An 18,326-nucleotide genomic window follows, 5' to 3' on the forward strand; every position below is an offset into this window, starting at 1 on the left:
CAGACCATTACATCTGTGGTCTCTCCTATCCCCAAGGGCCAAGGATTCTCTGGTCTATGTTCTTAGTGGGGAGAATGGTGTGGGGAAGGGGAGGGCAGATATTTATACTGCCTGTGCTTTAGAGAAAAATAACAGACCACTTCTTAATGATCATATCCTGTTTTCCTTTTAAAAACATTCTTCTTCTCCAACAAGTTTGTGGCTAAATAACAAAAGAACAGGGATTAAAGTTTAGAAAGTGGGAACTGTCATGGTAAAATGTTTGTCACAAGCCTTTACAATTTTTGAACCTGAGTCTTGGCCTCTGTTACACAGACACCTTTGCAGGAATCTTTTATCAGTTAACATTCACCCAGAGTGGAGAAAGGTGATGTCCCCCTCCTTTGTAATAATTAATCCTGGGTACTTTGCAAGGATTCCCAGATCAGCATATTATAACACTCTCAAGGGCTGGAGACTCAGCAAGGTTTAGAGCTTGTCTAAATAAGAAACAGAGAAAAAACTCAAGGTTTTTCATATTTCCTCTCATTCTTTCCTTCTCACTGGGATGAATGCTCTCAACTAAATCATGCAACTCAATATGAGTTCATGGCAACAGTACCCAATTTTGCTTTTGATTCAGAAAGAAAGCTCTAAATTTCACCTTTATCTCATTTAAGGACTTTGGAAGTACAAGTATGGTCCTGATAAAATGATACTCGTGAAGAATTTATATCATAAAAAGGTCAATTCTAAAAAATAATATGTAGATATAATGCAATTCTAATCAGAAATCAAAAGGGATTTTTTTTTAAACTAGATAAAATGGCTTTCATGTTCATACAGAGCTGTAACTGTTTTAAAATCACCAAGGGAAAAAGCCAGTTGGGTTAACTTGCTTTCCGAGATGGTTAAATTTCCAATAAAGCACCTGTAATCACCACCACCACCACCACCACTACCATCATCATCAGCCCAGCAGACTACAGACACAGAAAAAAATACATGAAAATAGAAGCTACCAAGTAATTTTATTAAAATGTGTGAATATAGAAAATATATGAAAAATAAATTTAAAATTCTATTTTCATGTATTCTTTTTCATACATTATTATTCAAAAACATACACTAAGCCCTACTCTGTGCCAGACATTCTAAGCTCTAGGATTACGAGACTTAACAAAGCGGACAAAAATCTCTGCTCTCGGGCAGCTTATATTTGAGCACGCTGATGGTGGTCAGTCTTAGAGAAAGAAAGAAGGCAGAGGGCACAGCAGCACAATGAGGGTGCAACTGAAAGCAGGGCGATCAGAGACCACCTCACTGAAAAGGCGACAAATGGAAAAAGATCTGAAGAAAGCAAGGGTCAAGAGGATGTCCAGAAAAACATTCCCTGCAGAAGGAACTACCATTCCAAAGGCTCTCCTGTGGGATCCTGCCTGGAAAGTTTGTGGAACAGCAAGGAAGGCAGGGTTTTGGTCACCACCTGTGTCTGCTTCCAGTCCTTTCAGCCCATCTTTAATTTAACTGTCGCTGCAGCTTTCGCCAGCTTTGACCCTCACCTGAGCTGCACCCTGCATCTCCTGCTTTCTGCCCAGGGCTTCTGGGATGCTGAGGGGTGGGATGTGGGTGGGACCATTCTAACTTGCAAGAGTTAACACTCCCTTGGCCAACGGCAGGGCAGGAAGTGGTAGGAAAGTGCTCCTCTGGTCTTCTAGTTCTTCCGAGACCTCCCATGATGAGTCCCTGTTGTCCCTCACATGGCTTTCTGTTTCTCCCTATTTCCCTCTCTCCTGCCCTCTATGCCTCCCTGATTTCACTTCCTGAAATAAACCACTAACAACCCCCTGTCCCTGACTGCACCCTCTGGGAGGTACACAGGCTAAGACAGTTGGTATCAGAAGTGACTCTAGCCAGCCGATCTTCAGAATGGGATTCTGGAACTGGATTCATCTTACCAGGCAGATGGCAACAAGGACCCCTCTGCTGGTGGTAAGTGGGGCAAGAGAACACCCCGGGATGCTGCAGCCACACAATCATGAAGACTTCCATCAGGGGTGGGTTTTTTGTTTTTGTTTTTCAGGGGTGGTTTTGAATGACATGCAGGTTTGACTTAGGCAACAGCAGTGGCACATGAGTGGCCTGGGGCCATGGTGACTACAGGGACTATTGAATGAGTTAACACCCGTGTTGCTAAAAAAAGAAGAGAGAAAAACGACAGGTTCAGGTTAGGAGTCTGAAGGCCTCTGCGGCAGTATTTAAAGAGACATTTCTCTCCTGCAGACACAGGGTAGACTGCGCTAAAACCGGGCTCAGGACTGTAAGAGCAGCAGAGATACAAACGAGACAGTGTACAACCTCATCGGGTCCCTTATGCCAACGTCAGGGCTCTGGTGAGAAAAGAGAGGGACCCTGGGGTCTGGAATAGGGACATTTAGGATGATGAGCCTGAAAAGCTTAAATTCTCAAATTTCCCTGAACCCGCTGGGCTGGGAGAAGTGACTTCTGCCCTTTTGCCAAAGTGAAATGCTTCCTCTCCGAGACCCTGAAATACCTCGCTGAGGCAGGTGCCTTTTCAGGAAGATGCTGCACATCCTGCCTAGGTTCTAACCCCGCCTCCTCCCGGGGCGCACAGACCGACACCTGGGATGAGGTCACAGCAGTGCCCAAGCAGGGCAATGTGCTTCTTGCTCCAGGCGGAAAGAACTGTACTCAAAGAACTGCCAGGACCAGGCTCATCTGTAACAGCAGCAATCTTGAGGGTGTTGGACTAACTCCTGACAGGGACACCCGGAGACGGTCTCTAACACGTGGCTGGTACAGCTCTCTGAAGCTCGGGCTTTCAGTAGATGTGGTGGAGATACGGGAATGGCCTTGGCTGAATATTGAGGAAGGGGTCTGGGAACTCAAGGAGGTGGAAATGTTAGAGTGGACCTATTATGTGACACTACAAAGCCTGGATTTTCTTTCCATGGGAGGCCAGAAGCCTCCCTCCACTAAAGCAGTAAGGAAGGCACAGGGAAGGAGAACCCTGGCATCTTTGAGCTCGGTGGTGGTTGTCCTTAGTAGGCTGGGTGGACAGGCTTGTTATTTGTAGGCTGGAGATGCTACCATGGAATTAGGCTCTCTGGTTCCAGTGGGAGTGATAGGATTCCAGAGTGACTGAGACCAGGCGCTGAGAGCAGCAAAATAGACATTTTGACCATTACGGGAAGTGAGGCCAGATGCCTTTTCTCCCAGAAATCTGTGCTGAGGACAAATTACAAATAGGAACTCACCATGGAGTTCTTATACGTGTAACAGAAGGGCGCCTGGCAGGTGTGCAATTTGACTTCAAGAAATGGAGGCATGGCAGGCAGAAGATTGACATCAACCGTCAGAATGGAAAACTGCAGTCCTCACCCAGTTTCTAGATCTAAGTCAAGTTTGCAGACCAAAGCGGTGTTGATTGAGTCACCTTGCCAAAGGACCCTGCAATGCTACTACAAGTACTCCTCAATCCTTTCCCAAAGGGGTCTGTGGCCACTCACCAGAGTAGCTGGGGAAAGGGAAATACCCATACCTTCCAAAGGCTGTGGCTACAAAGTCTGAGGTGGCACTGATATCTGGGGACTCAAAATGCTATCATGGCCCCAGGTTAGAGTAATGCCTCCCAGTGGACCTAATGGGTCCACGGAGCCATGTTCGAGATTATTTCATCCACTCCCAAGCACAGGATTAGGATGGATATACATGGGTTCCATGAGCTTTGAAGTGAGAGCCAATATGGCAGAAAGGGCCAAACAGAAGCCCTGAAATTGCACACCCTCGCAATGCAACTCTGGCCAAAACAGTAACCCAGGGGCAAAATCGCATCCCAGGAGTAACTGAAGAGGTTAGCACCACCATCAAAGATTGAGAGGATGCAGGAGTGGTGGTCCCCATCATGTCCCTAGTCAGCTCAGCTGGTAGATAACTATGAACTCAACCAAATCGTAGGTCCAGGTGCAGCTGCTGAGCCAGGTATGGTCTCTCTCCTGGGACAGATCTACAGTCTCTGGCACTTGGCATGGAACTACCGATCTCATGAGTGTACTCCTTGCAATCCCTGTCAGTAAGGAGGATCAAATCAGTTCACATTTGTGGGCTGGACAGCAGTTCACATCCATCGTCTTGCCCAAGGCCTAGGTTCCCTGTGACAAAAAGTCCGGAGGGACCTTGATCATCTTGACATTCCACAGAACATCAGGCTGGTCCACTGCATTGATGACATCAAGCTAATCGGACTTCCTGGGGGGCAGGAAATGACAAGCACTCTAAATGCCCAATTAAGACACAAGTGTGCCAGAGGGTGGGAGAGAACCCTGGGAGGCATGGCACATGGGCAATGTTCTAAGGGTCCCCTTGCATAATCCATAGAATTGCTTCAAGGTAGCCTAGCATACATTCTAATGAATGAATCAGTATAAAATGTTTATGGCATATAGTATTACAGTCATATTCATAATACAGTATTGGAAACATTGTTACATTAAAAAAAACACTTACTTGTGATGATAGGCTGATATGCAGTTTCTCCCATTATGGGAGAGAGAGGGATACTGTACGGTAATGTAATTCTTTGAAAGCAAAGTTATAAGACAGTAAGAAAATTAATACATTATTAATTTTATATTAAATATCACTCACCTTATGTATGGACAGACTAACAGCTACATATATTTTATGCATTCATGACACACTTAATTTTTTCTTAATTTTTTCAATATTTCTAGGTTACGTAGCTCATCTGCAAGTTTATCAATTGTTGCAAAAATTTTTCCAATATATTTATTGAAAAAAAGCCATGTTTAAGTGGATTCAAACTTATACATGGGATGCACAGTTCAAACCCATGATGTTCAAGGGTCCACTGTCTTAAGTGTAAAAAGGAAATTACAGAATAGTACACATAACATGACAGCTTTTTTATCTGTTTTTTAAAAGGAAATATGTGTCCTTGTATAAGCACAGGAACCCTCTGGACTGACACACGAGAGACTGAGGTTGTTTGGGGGGGTGAATGGAGAGTGGGGGGCAAGGCAGGTTTCTTTCCACTTCACATTCTCTGTGCCTTCCGTTTTGTTTTCTTACATAAGCATATATCACTGTATCATGCAAATGGTTTTAAATGATTTTAAGTCTCTTCACTATACTGTAAAGCCAACACAAATATTTTGAAGTTAGTTTCAGAAAGCCAGTTAATATATCAAATTTGTGGGGTGGAAAAGCCATTTTCATGATTTTAAAAAGCCATTTAATTTTTATTACCATTTCCAGTCTAGAGGAAAATATTCCACACCCCTCATGGTGTTTGCTAGGAATCATTAACACTCTCTTTTGGTAAAGGAAAGCTGCCTTGTTTCCACGTTTCCTCCAAATGCCAAGAGCCCCGTGGCAGACACCCTAGCTAATGGCTTCATTGTGGAGAAGGCTAGAGAAGGAAAGGAGGTGACGTATGGAGGGGAGGAGTATTGAAAAAGCCGGAATCACAGGTGGAAAGGTGGAGGGGGGCCTGAGGTTTACCTATTTGAGGTTTGCTGCAGACAACAGGGATGGAACAGAACTCGCCAGGCTGGTCCTCTGGCCAGAGACCTGGGCTCAGATGTCGCCTGCATTCCTCTCAAGGCCCAGCACAGGCTAAGGATGTGAACAGCAGGTGCTCAATCTGCTTTACTGACTAATAAAATTTTTGAAAAGTACTAGGAAGGAAGCGGTAGTACAAACGTAAGCAAAATGTCAATTAACCATGACACGGCCAAGAACTCATGCAGCAATATACTGACAGTTATAGACAAGTTATCTGCTTGGTTTTTATGTACAGTTGATAGTGTCAGTTGGTTTAGAAACTCACCTTTCATTATTCTAACAAAAAGAGAAATGGGGTTCAAAGATTTTCAACCGGACAATTTTACCCCAAAGCACTTTTACTACAGTGCTCTTAAAGTTAATAAGTAATAAAGAAGATTAACAGTTAGCAAGAAAACATGCCTTGTTGAAAGCAAATCTGTGGCCTAAAACATCAATCCTGCCAAGTAAAAAGGTGAATTAAAAACATTAAAACGATTTAAAGTGAAAGGCACAAGCCTAGCCCATTAAAAACATTTTCCATTCCACACAAAAAGTACTATTTTCCAGTGTGGTTTGACTGTTTGATAATAACCATATGTAACATAATTGTCTACTATTTTTTTTTTTGCTGGAAATAAAAATAAGTGGCAAAAAAGCAATGGTATAATTATATTTCTTGTCAGTGTCCACTAGAAAATCCCTTATTCAGCCTCCTCCTGCTCTATGATACTTTACTTTCTAGAGCGAGGTGTGTGGCAGGCTGTGTGGAAGAGTTTAGGGCTCTGCCGGATAGTTGGTATGTGCTTAATCTCCCTGCAAACTCGGTATCTTTACAGAGGTAACGAGCCAGCTTGTTGATTTCTGCTTCTTTTGTTCCTGAAGTACGCTCGTGGCAGCTTTATCACTTAGGTGCTCACAACCTGGCAGGAACACAATCTTTCTAGATAAACACACTGTGAGTTAAGTCAAAAAAATCTAATGAGAAAATAAAACAGTCTGTTACTATTTGCAGTTAGTGTGTTATCTTGCAAAAATAAAATCAAACAGGTCTCCACTTGTTGAACAAATACGGAGAGAGGATGATAAGGAGGTTTGTTTGGTTTCCATCACTGTGGACAAGGGAATGCTCGGCTTTGTCTTCCATGCCACTGACAACCAGTTTCCATAAACTCCCAACATCTACATACATTAGCCATGAACTTGGAGGGGTCGGATCTGTCAGCCTCTAGTGAGAACATCCGCATGTGATGAAAGCTGTAAAATCCAAGGGTCCCAAACTGAGCCTGAAGGCCAAACATGTCTGCAGATGTGTTTTGTTTGGGCTGAATGGTGTTTAATCTTTTTTTAAATTATATGTCAACATTTTAAAGTCACATTCCATTCTCACTAAAAGGAATCGGGCCTCCTTGGAGAAATGGCTGATTCTAGAGCTGGGGCAGGATGCCCCTGGAACATTCTGTCACACCCCACAGACAAGAAGTACACTAGGAATGACAGGCATCCGTCAGACAAAGAGCTGAGTCCCAGGAGCCCCAAGCGGCCAAATGCGTGACAATCTGAGATTCAAAAAGAATGACAGTGATGGTTTGTAACATGCTGAATTTTTTAAAATCCAGAATTCACAGTGATACTAAAAAGTGTGTGTATAAGGGGCAGGGGATGGGTGGGTGAAAAAAGCTCTTTTTTACAGAAAAACTGTAACTAACGAATGTAGAAAGAATTGGTGAAAAATCATCATTTTACAATAACTCATTATAATTGATTTAGGCAAGGATCACTGAGTGACCGCTGTTAGGGGACAAGGTAGTCACACAGATTCAAAGAGTCACCCCACAAACTACTTATTAATTATAAAGGGGAAAATATTTCCTTACAATTGAGAAACATGACAGACCCATCTTGACCAAGAGATTTAAGCTGAGAGCACCGATTATGGGACAAACTGACATGATGCACTTCCTGATGAGAAGCAGTGTGAGGGACACAGCCTCACCCATGTGTGTGCTTCCTAACAACATCTACCCTACATCAAAGCATGTGGAAACAGTCGGACTCATGCTGAGGCACACTCTGCAAAACAACTGACCTGGGCGCTTCAAAAATGCCTGTACCATGAAAGACCAAACAAAGAATTAAAAAGTTAGAGAAACGTTTTAAGTTAAAGGAGACTAAAGAGACATGGCAATTAAATGCAGTGTATACTCACTGATTAGATCCTGGCCAAAAAATACATATATATAATAAATACATTATATATGTATTATTGGGACAATGTTAGAAATTTGAGCACAGACTGTATATTAGATAATAGTATTGAGTCAATGATAAATTTCTTGAATGTGGAAATCATTCTGTGGTTACACAGAAAAATTTCTTTGTTCTAGGAGAATCACGCTGCATGCTTAGGAAAGATGTATGTGCGTCAGCCAAAAAAGTATATGTGTGTGTGTGACAGAGACAGAGAGACAAGAAAGGAAACAATTGTAACGATTAATGAATCTAGTTAAAGATATGCAAGTAGAGGGGTGGGTATAGCTCAGTGGTAGAGCGCATGCTTAGCATGCACGAGATCTTGGGTTCAATCCCTAGTACCTCCAACAAAAAAAAATGTGGGTAGTCATTATATTATTCTTTCCTCTTATCTATATTTTCAAATTTTTTCAAAACAAGAGTTGTGGGAGGAAAACCCAGGAGATTGATATAAAATTCTGATTTCTGGCTTTTAAAAATAAGACTCTGAGAAGTCTAGCTCCCCGGGCTTGCAGCCTGTGAGCTGAGCAGTGGCCATTGAGACAGTCTCGTCTTCCCTAGTCCCCACTGCTCCATCTTGTCTTGCATTCAGCCTGCATCACTTGTTCATGTTACCCGTGCAATACCCCACAGACATCTAAGTTTGTAATCTCCTATATACCATAACAGAGAATGCTGAGCATGGTTAAAACAATTAACAGAAGTATGTTACTAATCCATTTCAATAAGCCAACTAAGCAATATGAAGAGAAGGGACCTAAAACGGCACCGATTAGCAACAGCAGGACTAGATTCTTAAAGATGTCACAGGATTTCCCATTTAGACTTTTACTGAGTTGGGAAGTACTATTCAATGAATATTGGGGCATTATTCCTTCAACCAATATTGCGGGAGCAGAAGCCTTTAGAAAGTATGACCACTCTGATTAGATCCTTGTGCGAGGGAGCACTGACATGGTGTTTAGCATTCCATGGAATGGGACCTGGCACAAGAACACATGGGATTCAGCACTCAGTGCTTTGAAAAACAAGGAACCTTGACAGTCCTTCCCACAGCATGTCACCGTCACCAGGATGGTAATTTGCCCAGCAGTGTTTCTGATCTGATATTTCAAAACAGGGGAGACCCTGTGAAGTCTTCACCTACCACACCTCCCCTTGGTACCAGCATTCATGTTTTAGCCCCACCCTTCTGCGTCCCCACCTGTGCCTTTCTCTCTCCTTTGCCACTGCTCTCTTTGCCCCTCAACTTTCCTGCCCTTGCACCCTGAAGGCTGCTTGACCTCTGTTAGATATCTGTCCCAAGAACACTCTGCTCCCCTCGGTAGTAAGTCAGCGCAGCAATGCCAAACAGAGACATACATCACAGTGACCAGGTGGGCGGGGCTCCAAGAGGCACTGGAGCTTGCAAAGTCACCCCACGGCTTTGACACCGAGCAGAAACTGCAGTTCCCAACTGTGGCGCCTGTCCCTGTGCAGTCACACAGCCCACCGCCTTACTGGGAGTTACTGAGCAAAACAGGGAACACTCTGAACACTTGGTAGGTTGCTGTTCATGATTAATTACAGTCAAGTACAGTGTGTTTCTGACACAGGACACACTCAACATCCTCACTTTCCCATACCCCGTAGACCTTTTTTTTTGTATTTGTCACCCAAAGGAGTCTTTCTACACAACTTTTCCTAGTCATCTCCCAATGAAATGTTAATTCCACAAATATACAGTGCATTTCTGTATGTACTGTATGCATATCTGTGCTTTATACAATGAAAAAGTTAGGACCCCCCCAACTGCCAAGAGCCAATATTTATCCTCTTGTGGGGTGACACTGTTCTCATTAAGAATGCATGAACTTTATTGTAATGTTTACAGTAAAGTTTTAAATGGACATTTTCCCCCATGCTCAACTTTGTTGATAGCAAACCATAACTTTCTGCCTACTAAAATAATCTCCAGGGTTATGGAATAAGAACTGGAAAGAACTGCTATTCCAGCAAGAATCCCAGGCTTCCATGAAAGCCACGAGTCTCAGGCCCTGCCAGAGGCAAGGGCAGGATACACCCCGAGGAGCAGTCACTGGGGGACTTAAGAGTACAGCGTTTGGTGTAACATGATGGTTCTGACGTGTGGGAGCAGCAGGGCATGGATGTGGGGACAGACAGAACTGTGTCTGCATCCCAGCTTACTAACCAGGAGGCCACAGCAAATCATTAATCATTGTAAATCCGTTTGTAAACCCGATAACAATACCCACCTTCTAAGGTTGTTACAAGTGTAGTTTTGCAGCCTAGTAACGATCCTTGGCACTGCACCCAAGACCACAGGGTTACCAAACGGCAACAGAATTCCTTCCCCTTGTTGTTGCTCTTGCTTTTCTCATCTTCTGGAGGGAGATAGTCACAGCCTTGACCGATGTTGGTCTGGTCTACTCTAAGGCCCCTGTACCACCTGCCACACTGCCCATCGTCTGCCCAGGCACCTCATAGCTGCTGGCTGGAATTCCTTGGTTCCTCTTCCAATAATTCTACCACTTGCATCCCAAAGAGACAAGGTCCAGCAGCACAGAGGCTTGAGACCTTAGTAATACAATTATTCCGGGTTGGTTGGCTCATGTTTGTTTTGAGCCACACAGTTCTTTTCTTGCTGGACACACAGATATTCCCCAGAGGGGCTGGATTGGGTTCAAGTACAGCCACCTACTTTATGCAGAAACAGCGCCCACTTCCCAACATGGGTCTGTGACGCCAGACTTCTTGATTTAAGGGGATTTCCTTTCAGGGACTTTGTCTCTCTCTGTAACCTGGCTTCTGTCATGTCACCATCCCACCTCCTATCCAGAATATCTTTATATGCTTGAACCCTAGTTATGGAAAGCGGTTGAATTCTTTCCTGAAGGGTTCATGGGTCATATGCAAATCAGATGCGATACACCCTGGTGCAAGAAGTTCTATGCCAATAGCTTTAAGACAGCTGTGGGTCCTGCTCCAAAAAGATTAAGGACAATATATGGAAAGAACCTAGCAACGTTCCAAATAGAAGAAAAGGCAGTCTAATCTCCTAGCTGGTCCATGAACTGGCCTTTTATTATCCTATAATAGCTATTTTTGGTCATGGTCCATGTTAGTCACTCAAAGTCCCAGCACCAGGAACTCTCTCCTTCCACTAGCATGTGAATTTCTCCCATATTAAAAACAACAACTTCAAAAACTCTCAACACCACATCCTTCTAGGCACATACTGCCCCATTTCTTTGCTCCCTTTTATAATAAAACACCTCAAAAGAGTTGCCTCTGTCACTGTCTGCATTTTGCTCTTCTCACCCTCTCCTGCATCCTCTGATAAAGCTTTCATTCCTACCGCTCTACCCAAACAGCTCTTGTCAGGATCTCAAATGATTCTCATGTTTTCAAAGCCAACAGTAAGTCTGTACTAGTGGTAACCTTTGACACCACTGGCCATCCCCCTCATTATTAAAACATTTTCTTGACTCAGCTTTTAAGAACATTGCTCTTGGGATTTGCCTGCCTCGAGATCACCTCCTCTGGCCTCCTTCACTGGTCCCCCAGCTTCCCGACCTCCAGGTGCTGAGGTCTCTCCCCCACAGTGATAGCATGCTGGGGGTATCTAAACCTCATGGCTTTACATGCCATATGCTGCTATCTCCCCACTTCACATCTCCAACCTGGACTTCTCCTTGAATGCCCGACTTGTGCATCCCATTGTCCACTTGACAGTCTCCTTGGATTTGCACCTCAAACATAACATATCCAAAGCAAAATTCTTGACTTCCTTTCCCCTGGATCTGCACCCGGGTCTCCCTGTCACAGTCAATCATCTCTTCGTTCTTCCAGCTATTCAAGTCGAGAACTTTGGGGTTGTTCTTGATTCCTCATCCAAACATCAGATTCCTATGTGCTCTTCTCTCAGAATAAATCTTGAATCTGACCACCTCCACCGCTGCCACTCTGACCCACATCCCATCACATCACACATGGATCACACCAACAGCCTTCTAAAGGATCTTCCTGTCCGTGGAGCTGGAGCAACCAGCAGTTAGAGGAGTCCTCTTAGAATGTAAGTCATGCCCAGGCGTCCCTCTGCTCAAAACCATCTGATGGCTCCCATCTCATTCAAAGTAAAACCCACAGCCCCTACCATAGCCCACAAAGCCCTCAGGTCTGACATCCTTGTCTCTCTGAATTCATCTCCTATGACTCTCAGCCTCGCTTACTCTGCTCGAGATGCGCTCATCTCTTTGCTCCTCTAGAAAAACACCAGAACGCCCCTAGAACACATCGTGTAATCTTGCCTTGGGGCCTCTGTCTTACTATTCCCTCTACCCAGAATGCTTTCCCCCTGAGTAGCTGCAGGAGTCACCCTTCCGTGTTTCCTCTGGTCTCCAAAACTCATTCATCAGAAGGGCTTTTCCTAATGACACTACATAAAAAACCAAGCCCCTCCATCACCTTCTACCCTTTTACCCCGCTTCATATTTCACCACTTGATGTATAATCATTTGTTTACTGTTAGTCTCTACTTATTTGTGAGGACAGGAGCCAAGGACAGTGCCTGGTACACGGCAGGAGTTCTGTAAAAACTTGCCAAATGAAGAACACATGTCAACTATCTCGCACACAGGTGTCTCATCAAAAACACCGACTGAAGTTACTTCCTTCTTGTTCTTTGCCACAATGGAAAGTGAGTCTGAGAAAGAGCAGGATGGGTGCTTCGAGCTCTGGTACTGCAGTATAATTTTATTACTGTCACTAGAATGGTACTTAATTTGTTCTTAGAGTCGAGTATGAACTGACTAATTTTAACTGGGGCAACTGTTTATTTTTCTAAAAGTCTAATTCTGTACACTGGAAAAAATAAGATTCAAAATTAAAACATTAAACGGTTGACTGCAGCAGGACCTCTTGGTGAAGAGTGAATTATATTTAACTTAGGAAGCAGTTTATTAGTACAAATACTGAACTGGTCTCATAAAAATGTGTCACACTTCTCTTTCCCCCCAAAATGGCAAGAAATAATGCTGTTTGAAAAGTATTTTAAATTTTCAGAAAAAAATGCTTTTTGGTAATAATAATCATCTTCAAAAGCATTTACTGATGTACAGTCACATCTTCACGTATACTTTCACATCAAGAGTGGTAAACACTGTAGATGTGCTGCCTTGACAATTATGCAGTTGACTACTGGACAATTCACTCCCATGACCTTATCTGCTTAATGGAAACAACTATAATTTTTAACAGTCCAATAGCAACTATTAGCAGTTGCTTTAAATTGTTAAATAAATGGTTTTAAACTAACACAACATTATAAATCAACTATCTTTCAATTTAAAACAAAAAGCAAAGAACAAAACAAACATACACACAAGGAATTCTCTGAGGATAGGTACAGGCCAAATTCTATTATAATATAAAATCCAAGGGACCATTCAGTTCTTTTGTAGTATTAGTATTTCATTGTATCAGATATAGATCCTATAACTGGGACATCATCTGATCTGGGGAGTCCTGCTGTTTCCAGATACAGTATTAACTTTCATGAGAATGAGACTGCAGAAAACAAGTATCTCCATTTTCATCAAGGGACAGTGAAATGAGAAAAATAAGGGCATTGATATCACACACACACACACACACACACACCCAGAGAATGTATACACACACACACACACACACACACACACACAGATGTTTTTAGTTGTCAACTACTCTCAGGAAGACTGTGCTTTTCTCCTAAAATTGTGTCTTTCCTAGTTTTTAAAAAAATATTGAAACACCCTTCTTTTATGAAGTGATGGTGACAAATTGGTTTTTTAAAATGCTAACCACCCAATCTGTAAAAAAAAAAATTTTTTTTTTTTAATTTTATTGGTCCAGGAAATTCAAAAATCTACAAGTGACAACTTTCTAATAAAAACATTTTGGCTGGCTTCCCTCTTTTCAGGAGAAAGCCAAACTCCTAGGCCTGGCAGTGGAAGTCTTCTACATCTGGTCCTAATCTACCCTTCTTGCTTTTCTTATCATAATAGGAGTGGTCTGGGGGTCAGCCCCTGCCTGTTCTCACCTGCTAAGGTCACTGAGGTACCTTCAGCCTCAGTCTGCCTAGTTCCTGACCTTAGCAGGGGTCATTAACAGCCCGAGTTCTGCAAGGGGTGGGGAAGGAAACCCTAGCAACTCACACTCACTGAGCCCCTGAGCCCTTGAACCTGGGCCCACAGAACCACACCTGGCTCCCAGTTTAGTATTGCCTTCCACGGGCTCTGGAGCTCTGCTTGGATGCAGCTCAGATGGGACCCTAAAACACCAGCCTAGACCTCACCAGTTTCCTGTTCTCAGGGATAACATGTCCTGTAGGGGCAAGCTCTAAACACCAAAGGCCACCTGGGACCAAGATGCAGGTATGTGCTAACCATCATTTATCCCAGGGCCACACCTGTATTCCAGGAAATTCCTCACATCCCCTCCTCTGGATGCTGGCTTCCTTTTCTTCTCTCTTCTCCCTTCCTGTCAGCAACCAGCAGGCATCCTGGCTATGACTTTGGGTTTATTACCTGTGTTCTCTCAATATATTGCTTTCCACTTACGTACCTCTTCTTAGGAGAGACTGTCTGCTCTGAATGCCTTATCTCTCATTCCGTGTCTCCCCAAACATTTCAAAGTCTAGTTCAAGCATGCCTCTAAACACTTTATCTAGAGGGTTTGTGCCTAGCATGGGGCCACAAGGTGAATGACACAGGCTGTGCCCTTTGGGAACCAGTCTGTCGGGAGTGAGAGCTGTAGGGAAATTCATCTTCCACCAGTTAAACGTCTGAAAGACAGGATGTACAACTTTGTATAAACATTGTTTTAGGCACAAGGGGCCCCCCCCAAATATTTACTGAATAGAAAAATGGAGAAAACATGATTTCATTGAACAAACCCTCAATTCATTTATTCAGCAAATATTTAAGCATCCATTATGTGTCAGAAATATTGCAGAATTCGAAAAGTCAGGGCTTTGAAGGGACAGGCTCGACCCATAATCTAGCCCCATCACCTCATATGGATCAGGGGAGTCTACAGCTGTGCACTTGATTTTGGGGGATGGTTTGCTGTGAGCTTTGAAACCAGGCTCCTGTGCACACAACTCTATCCTTCAGGGGACATCAATGTTCAGCTATTCAAGAGACCACATCTGACTTCCTAACTTAGTGGCAACACCTACCCTTCCTAAGAGCTTATTTTGTTAACATCTTTTTTTCAATCCAACAATAACATTTATTGGAGACGTATTATATGCCAAGCGGTTGATACAGAAGCAAGGTCCCCATCCTGAAGGAAGTGAATTAATTCAGGGACTAACCTTGTAAACACAGTATTGCTAAAGAATAGTGAGAGGTTTCAGAGAGGCACTCACAGGTGACCTTCAGAATAGGAAAAAGAGTCTCTCTCCACTAGAAACAGACTGTCTTTCCTTTGGAGTAAACGGACCCTTCAAAATACAATTCTCACCTTCTCTATGGAAGGCCTGAGAAAGTGAAAAACGCCCACAAGCCCCAGAGAAAGGGTGAGACCCTGTCCCTGCGTGGAGGGGGAAGGGCGGGACACCCAGGCAGTGGGATGGCAAACACTGCTGGTCTCGCTCCTTCGTCAGGGAGCACTTCACTGGGGCTTTGGAAGGGGCCTTCCCAGAACTGACAACATCCTGCTAGGAAAAAAATGTCCTAAACCCAAAAACAGAACGTTTTCCTATTACCCACTCATTAGAATTTATCCAAAGCCCACTACATCCCACTCAGGGCCCTTATCGCAATAACCCCATGCACTAGATTCATGGGGGAAAGGAGACTTGGAGAGGCCTGGAGAAAACGGAGAAGCAAAGGTGAGAGAAAAATCCCCTGGATGTTCCACTCCTCTCCCACGAGGTTGCTCTTTCCTTGTATAGGCAGTTATACACGTCAGAACCCAGGGGCCCTCACTGTTTCAAACCAACCTGAACTGTGAAAGTTAATCCCACTGTGTTCATTACATGTCGCATTCTACGTAGGGTAGGATTTGGGTTTCATACTTACAGAAATTAAGAAAAGAAGGAAAAATACTTTCCTTCTTCATTTCCATGACAGGAAAAAAATACTTTCAGCTTCTAATAAACAACTTTCCCCTTACCTCTGATATGGCCTCCTAGAATTAACTAGAGAACATTTTTAAAACGATCATTTCACTTCTTTAAGAAAAATCAGTCTAGAGACAAGACATTGTGATGCTCAGCAGTAGCTAAATGTGAGAAGAAAACCTGTCAGCTTCCCAACAGTCTGAAAACAGATGAATGATTAATTCTCTTCGCAGACTGAGAGTGTTATTAGCAGATAGCCTAGAAGCTTAAAAGTCATGAATGCTAGCAGACTTGAGTTGTGGGAAGTTACTGTACTAGCAAAGTTGATGGCTCCTGAAGAACCAGATCTACAGGTGACATGGAAAAGCAGCCACTGGGAAGAAAAACAAAATACCTCACAGCATCTCTGAAAGTGAATACATTTCCCCGCACTTGGGGCTCCGCTTTCTAACTCATTATATAATTGGTGACTTGTGCACAGACATCCTATTTGTGTCACTGAGGACAAAAGTCCATGAAAGAAAGAGATGTAACCACATCTCAAGGCATTTATTTAACATAACACGACCCAGTTTCATTTTTTCAGTCCCTGAAAGAATTCATTACCTTGAGCATGCGGATTTCTCGAAGGGCGATTTTCCTTATGACAGGATCATCTTCTGATTCCAGAAACCTCTTGATGGCCACAATCTGACCCGTGTCCCTGTTTCTGCATTTGAAAACAACTCCATAGGATCCTTCGCCGATTTTCCCAATTTTTTCATACTTCTCCATCACAGAAGAATAAATCTTCTTAAAATAGGTCTTCACATAGTTTGAAAATGTCGCTGATTAAATCTTGGCAGGACCAGACTGCACCAGAGCCCCGCTCAACTATGGGTCTTTGTCAAGGACCTAGGACCTAGAACAGAACAATGGCACTTGTAAAGAATTACTAACAGACCCATTCCCTTAAAGCCTCGCCCCTCGGCAGCGGCCACGCGATCAGGGATGACAGCCTAGATTTTAGAGTTAGCTGCCTTCGGTAACCCAAGTTTAATCGTCTGTTATACACCGTGCAAGTTAAAATGTAACCTGTCATCCTAAAACGAACCGAGTTGTAAGACTATCTTTTTAATGTTCAGCTCATCCGATCTAAGACACATGAGCTGGCTGGAAGACCGGGAAGGTTAAGGGCTTCCCCGGTTCTAATATCGGGTCTCGTTTCCCTTCAGCAAGAAGACACCGCCCGGCTCCCCGCGGGGGCGGCGGCGAGCCCGGGGCGGGAGGGGAGAGCCCGGCCTGCCAGGTGCCCCGCGCCCGGACGCCCGGCGCCTCCCGAGCGGACCCGGAGCTCGGCGGGGAGCAGGGCCGCGCCGTCCCGCCGCCGGCCCCGCGGGGCCCCCTCCCCCGCCCCGCCGCCGCCGCCGCCGCCGCGCAGCCGCCACAAGGAGACCCGGCAGCGCCGCCGCGGCTTCCCACCCGCGCCCGGGCCCGCGCCGCGCATCCTCGAGCAGCGCCACGTGGAGGCCCGGCCCGCGCCTCTCTCCTCGCCCAGGACTCACGGCGCCGCGGCTGCCGGGCCTGACCTCGCTCGCGCCTCGCCGGCTCTCGTGCCGCTCGGTCGCCGCCAGCCGGCCCGCGATCCCTATGGGAACCGGCCCCCGCCCCAGACCGGCCTGGGCGGGGCCGCCGCGTCCCGGCCTCCCTCCGGGACAGACCGCCGTCCTTGCTGCGGGGAAGGGCCCGGGCGGGCGGCCCTCGGGGCCCGGGAGGAGCTGTTCCGACAGTGGGCGAGGGTCTCTGCACGTTCCTCTGCCGGGAGAGGAGGCCTGCACGACTGCAAACTCCTGCAAGTAGTGAAAAACGCAGCTCTGGCAGAGTCCGCCGGGAAGACGCCTGCGCTAAGCGACCCCCACCCCACCCCACCCTCATCCCCACCCCACCCCCACCGAGCCAGTACCACACCGTGTTAATAACTGTGATTACTCCCCTGTATTTCCCGCAAAACTGTAAACGCCTTGAGGGCAGTTTCTGTGTCTGTCCTCATCAATGCTGTAGCAGACAATAAATGACTGAATGGACGATGAACAAATGAGAGAAGGGGAGAGAGGAAAAGAGGAAGAGGACGGTACTATGACTGAAATCTGTTCAAGTCAGCACTTTCCCCCTCTAGCTTGGGAGTGGCAGCGGGGCGAGGGTCCTTGATCATTGACTTCCACTCTAACTGGGCCTTATAATGTGGGAGATGGAGGATTACAGAGCCTGCCTTGTTTTATGTTCCTTATTTCCATCCTTCTCCCAACTGGCTCCTACTTGAAATGGTGGAAAGTTAATGGATGTGGGAATTATGAAAATAGGCAATTTGACACTGGATGTATTACCTCAGTACTTTACCATCTATCCCATTCCAAATGCC

At 44.9% G+C, this 18,326-nt stretch overlaps 1 protein-coding gene across 8 annotated transcripts in view; it reads right to left on the reverse strand.

Annotated features, from left to right (window-relative positions):
• Nucleotides 1–17,574, reverse strand: part of CDKL1 (cyclin dependent kinase like 1) — a 50,706-nt gene extending 33,132 nt beyond the window's left edge. For 5 of the 8 annotated variants that reach the window (XR_004137360.2, XM_064485941.1, XM_064485940.1 and 2 more), the window contains exons 1-2: nt 17,473–17,569; nt 16,535–16,829 (exon numbers count right to left, since the gene is read on the reverse strand). Coding sequence is in view for 7 of the 8 variants with exons in the window: in XM_064485941.1 (XP_064342011.1) it covers nt 16,535–16,702 (168 nt within the window). In the remaining variant the exon portion in view is untranslated. Of the gene's footprint in view, nt 1–16,534; nt 16,830–17,021; nt 17,160–17,389; nt 17,430–17,472 lie in introns of those variants that run through there. The other 3 variants (XM_064485937.1, XM_064485939.1, XM_064485938.1) reach the window with 3 other exon arrangements.
• Between the last annotated feature and the right edge of the window lie 752 nt (nt 17,575–18,326).

Source organism: Camelus dromedarius, chromosome 5 (assembly GCF_036321535.1).
Source record: "Camelus dromedarius isolate mCamDro1 chromosome 5, mCamDro1.pat, whole genome shotgun sequence".
Classification (NCBI taxonomy): Eukaryota; Metazoa; Chordata; class Mammalia; order Artiodactyla; family Camelidae; genus Camelus; species Camelus dromedarius.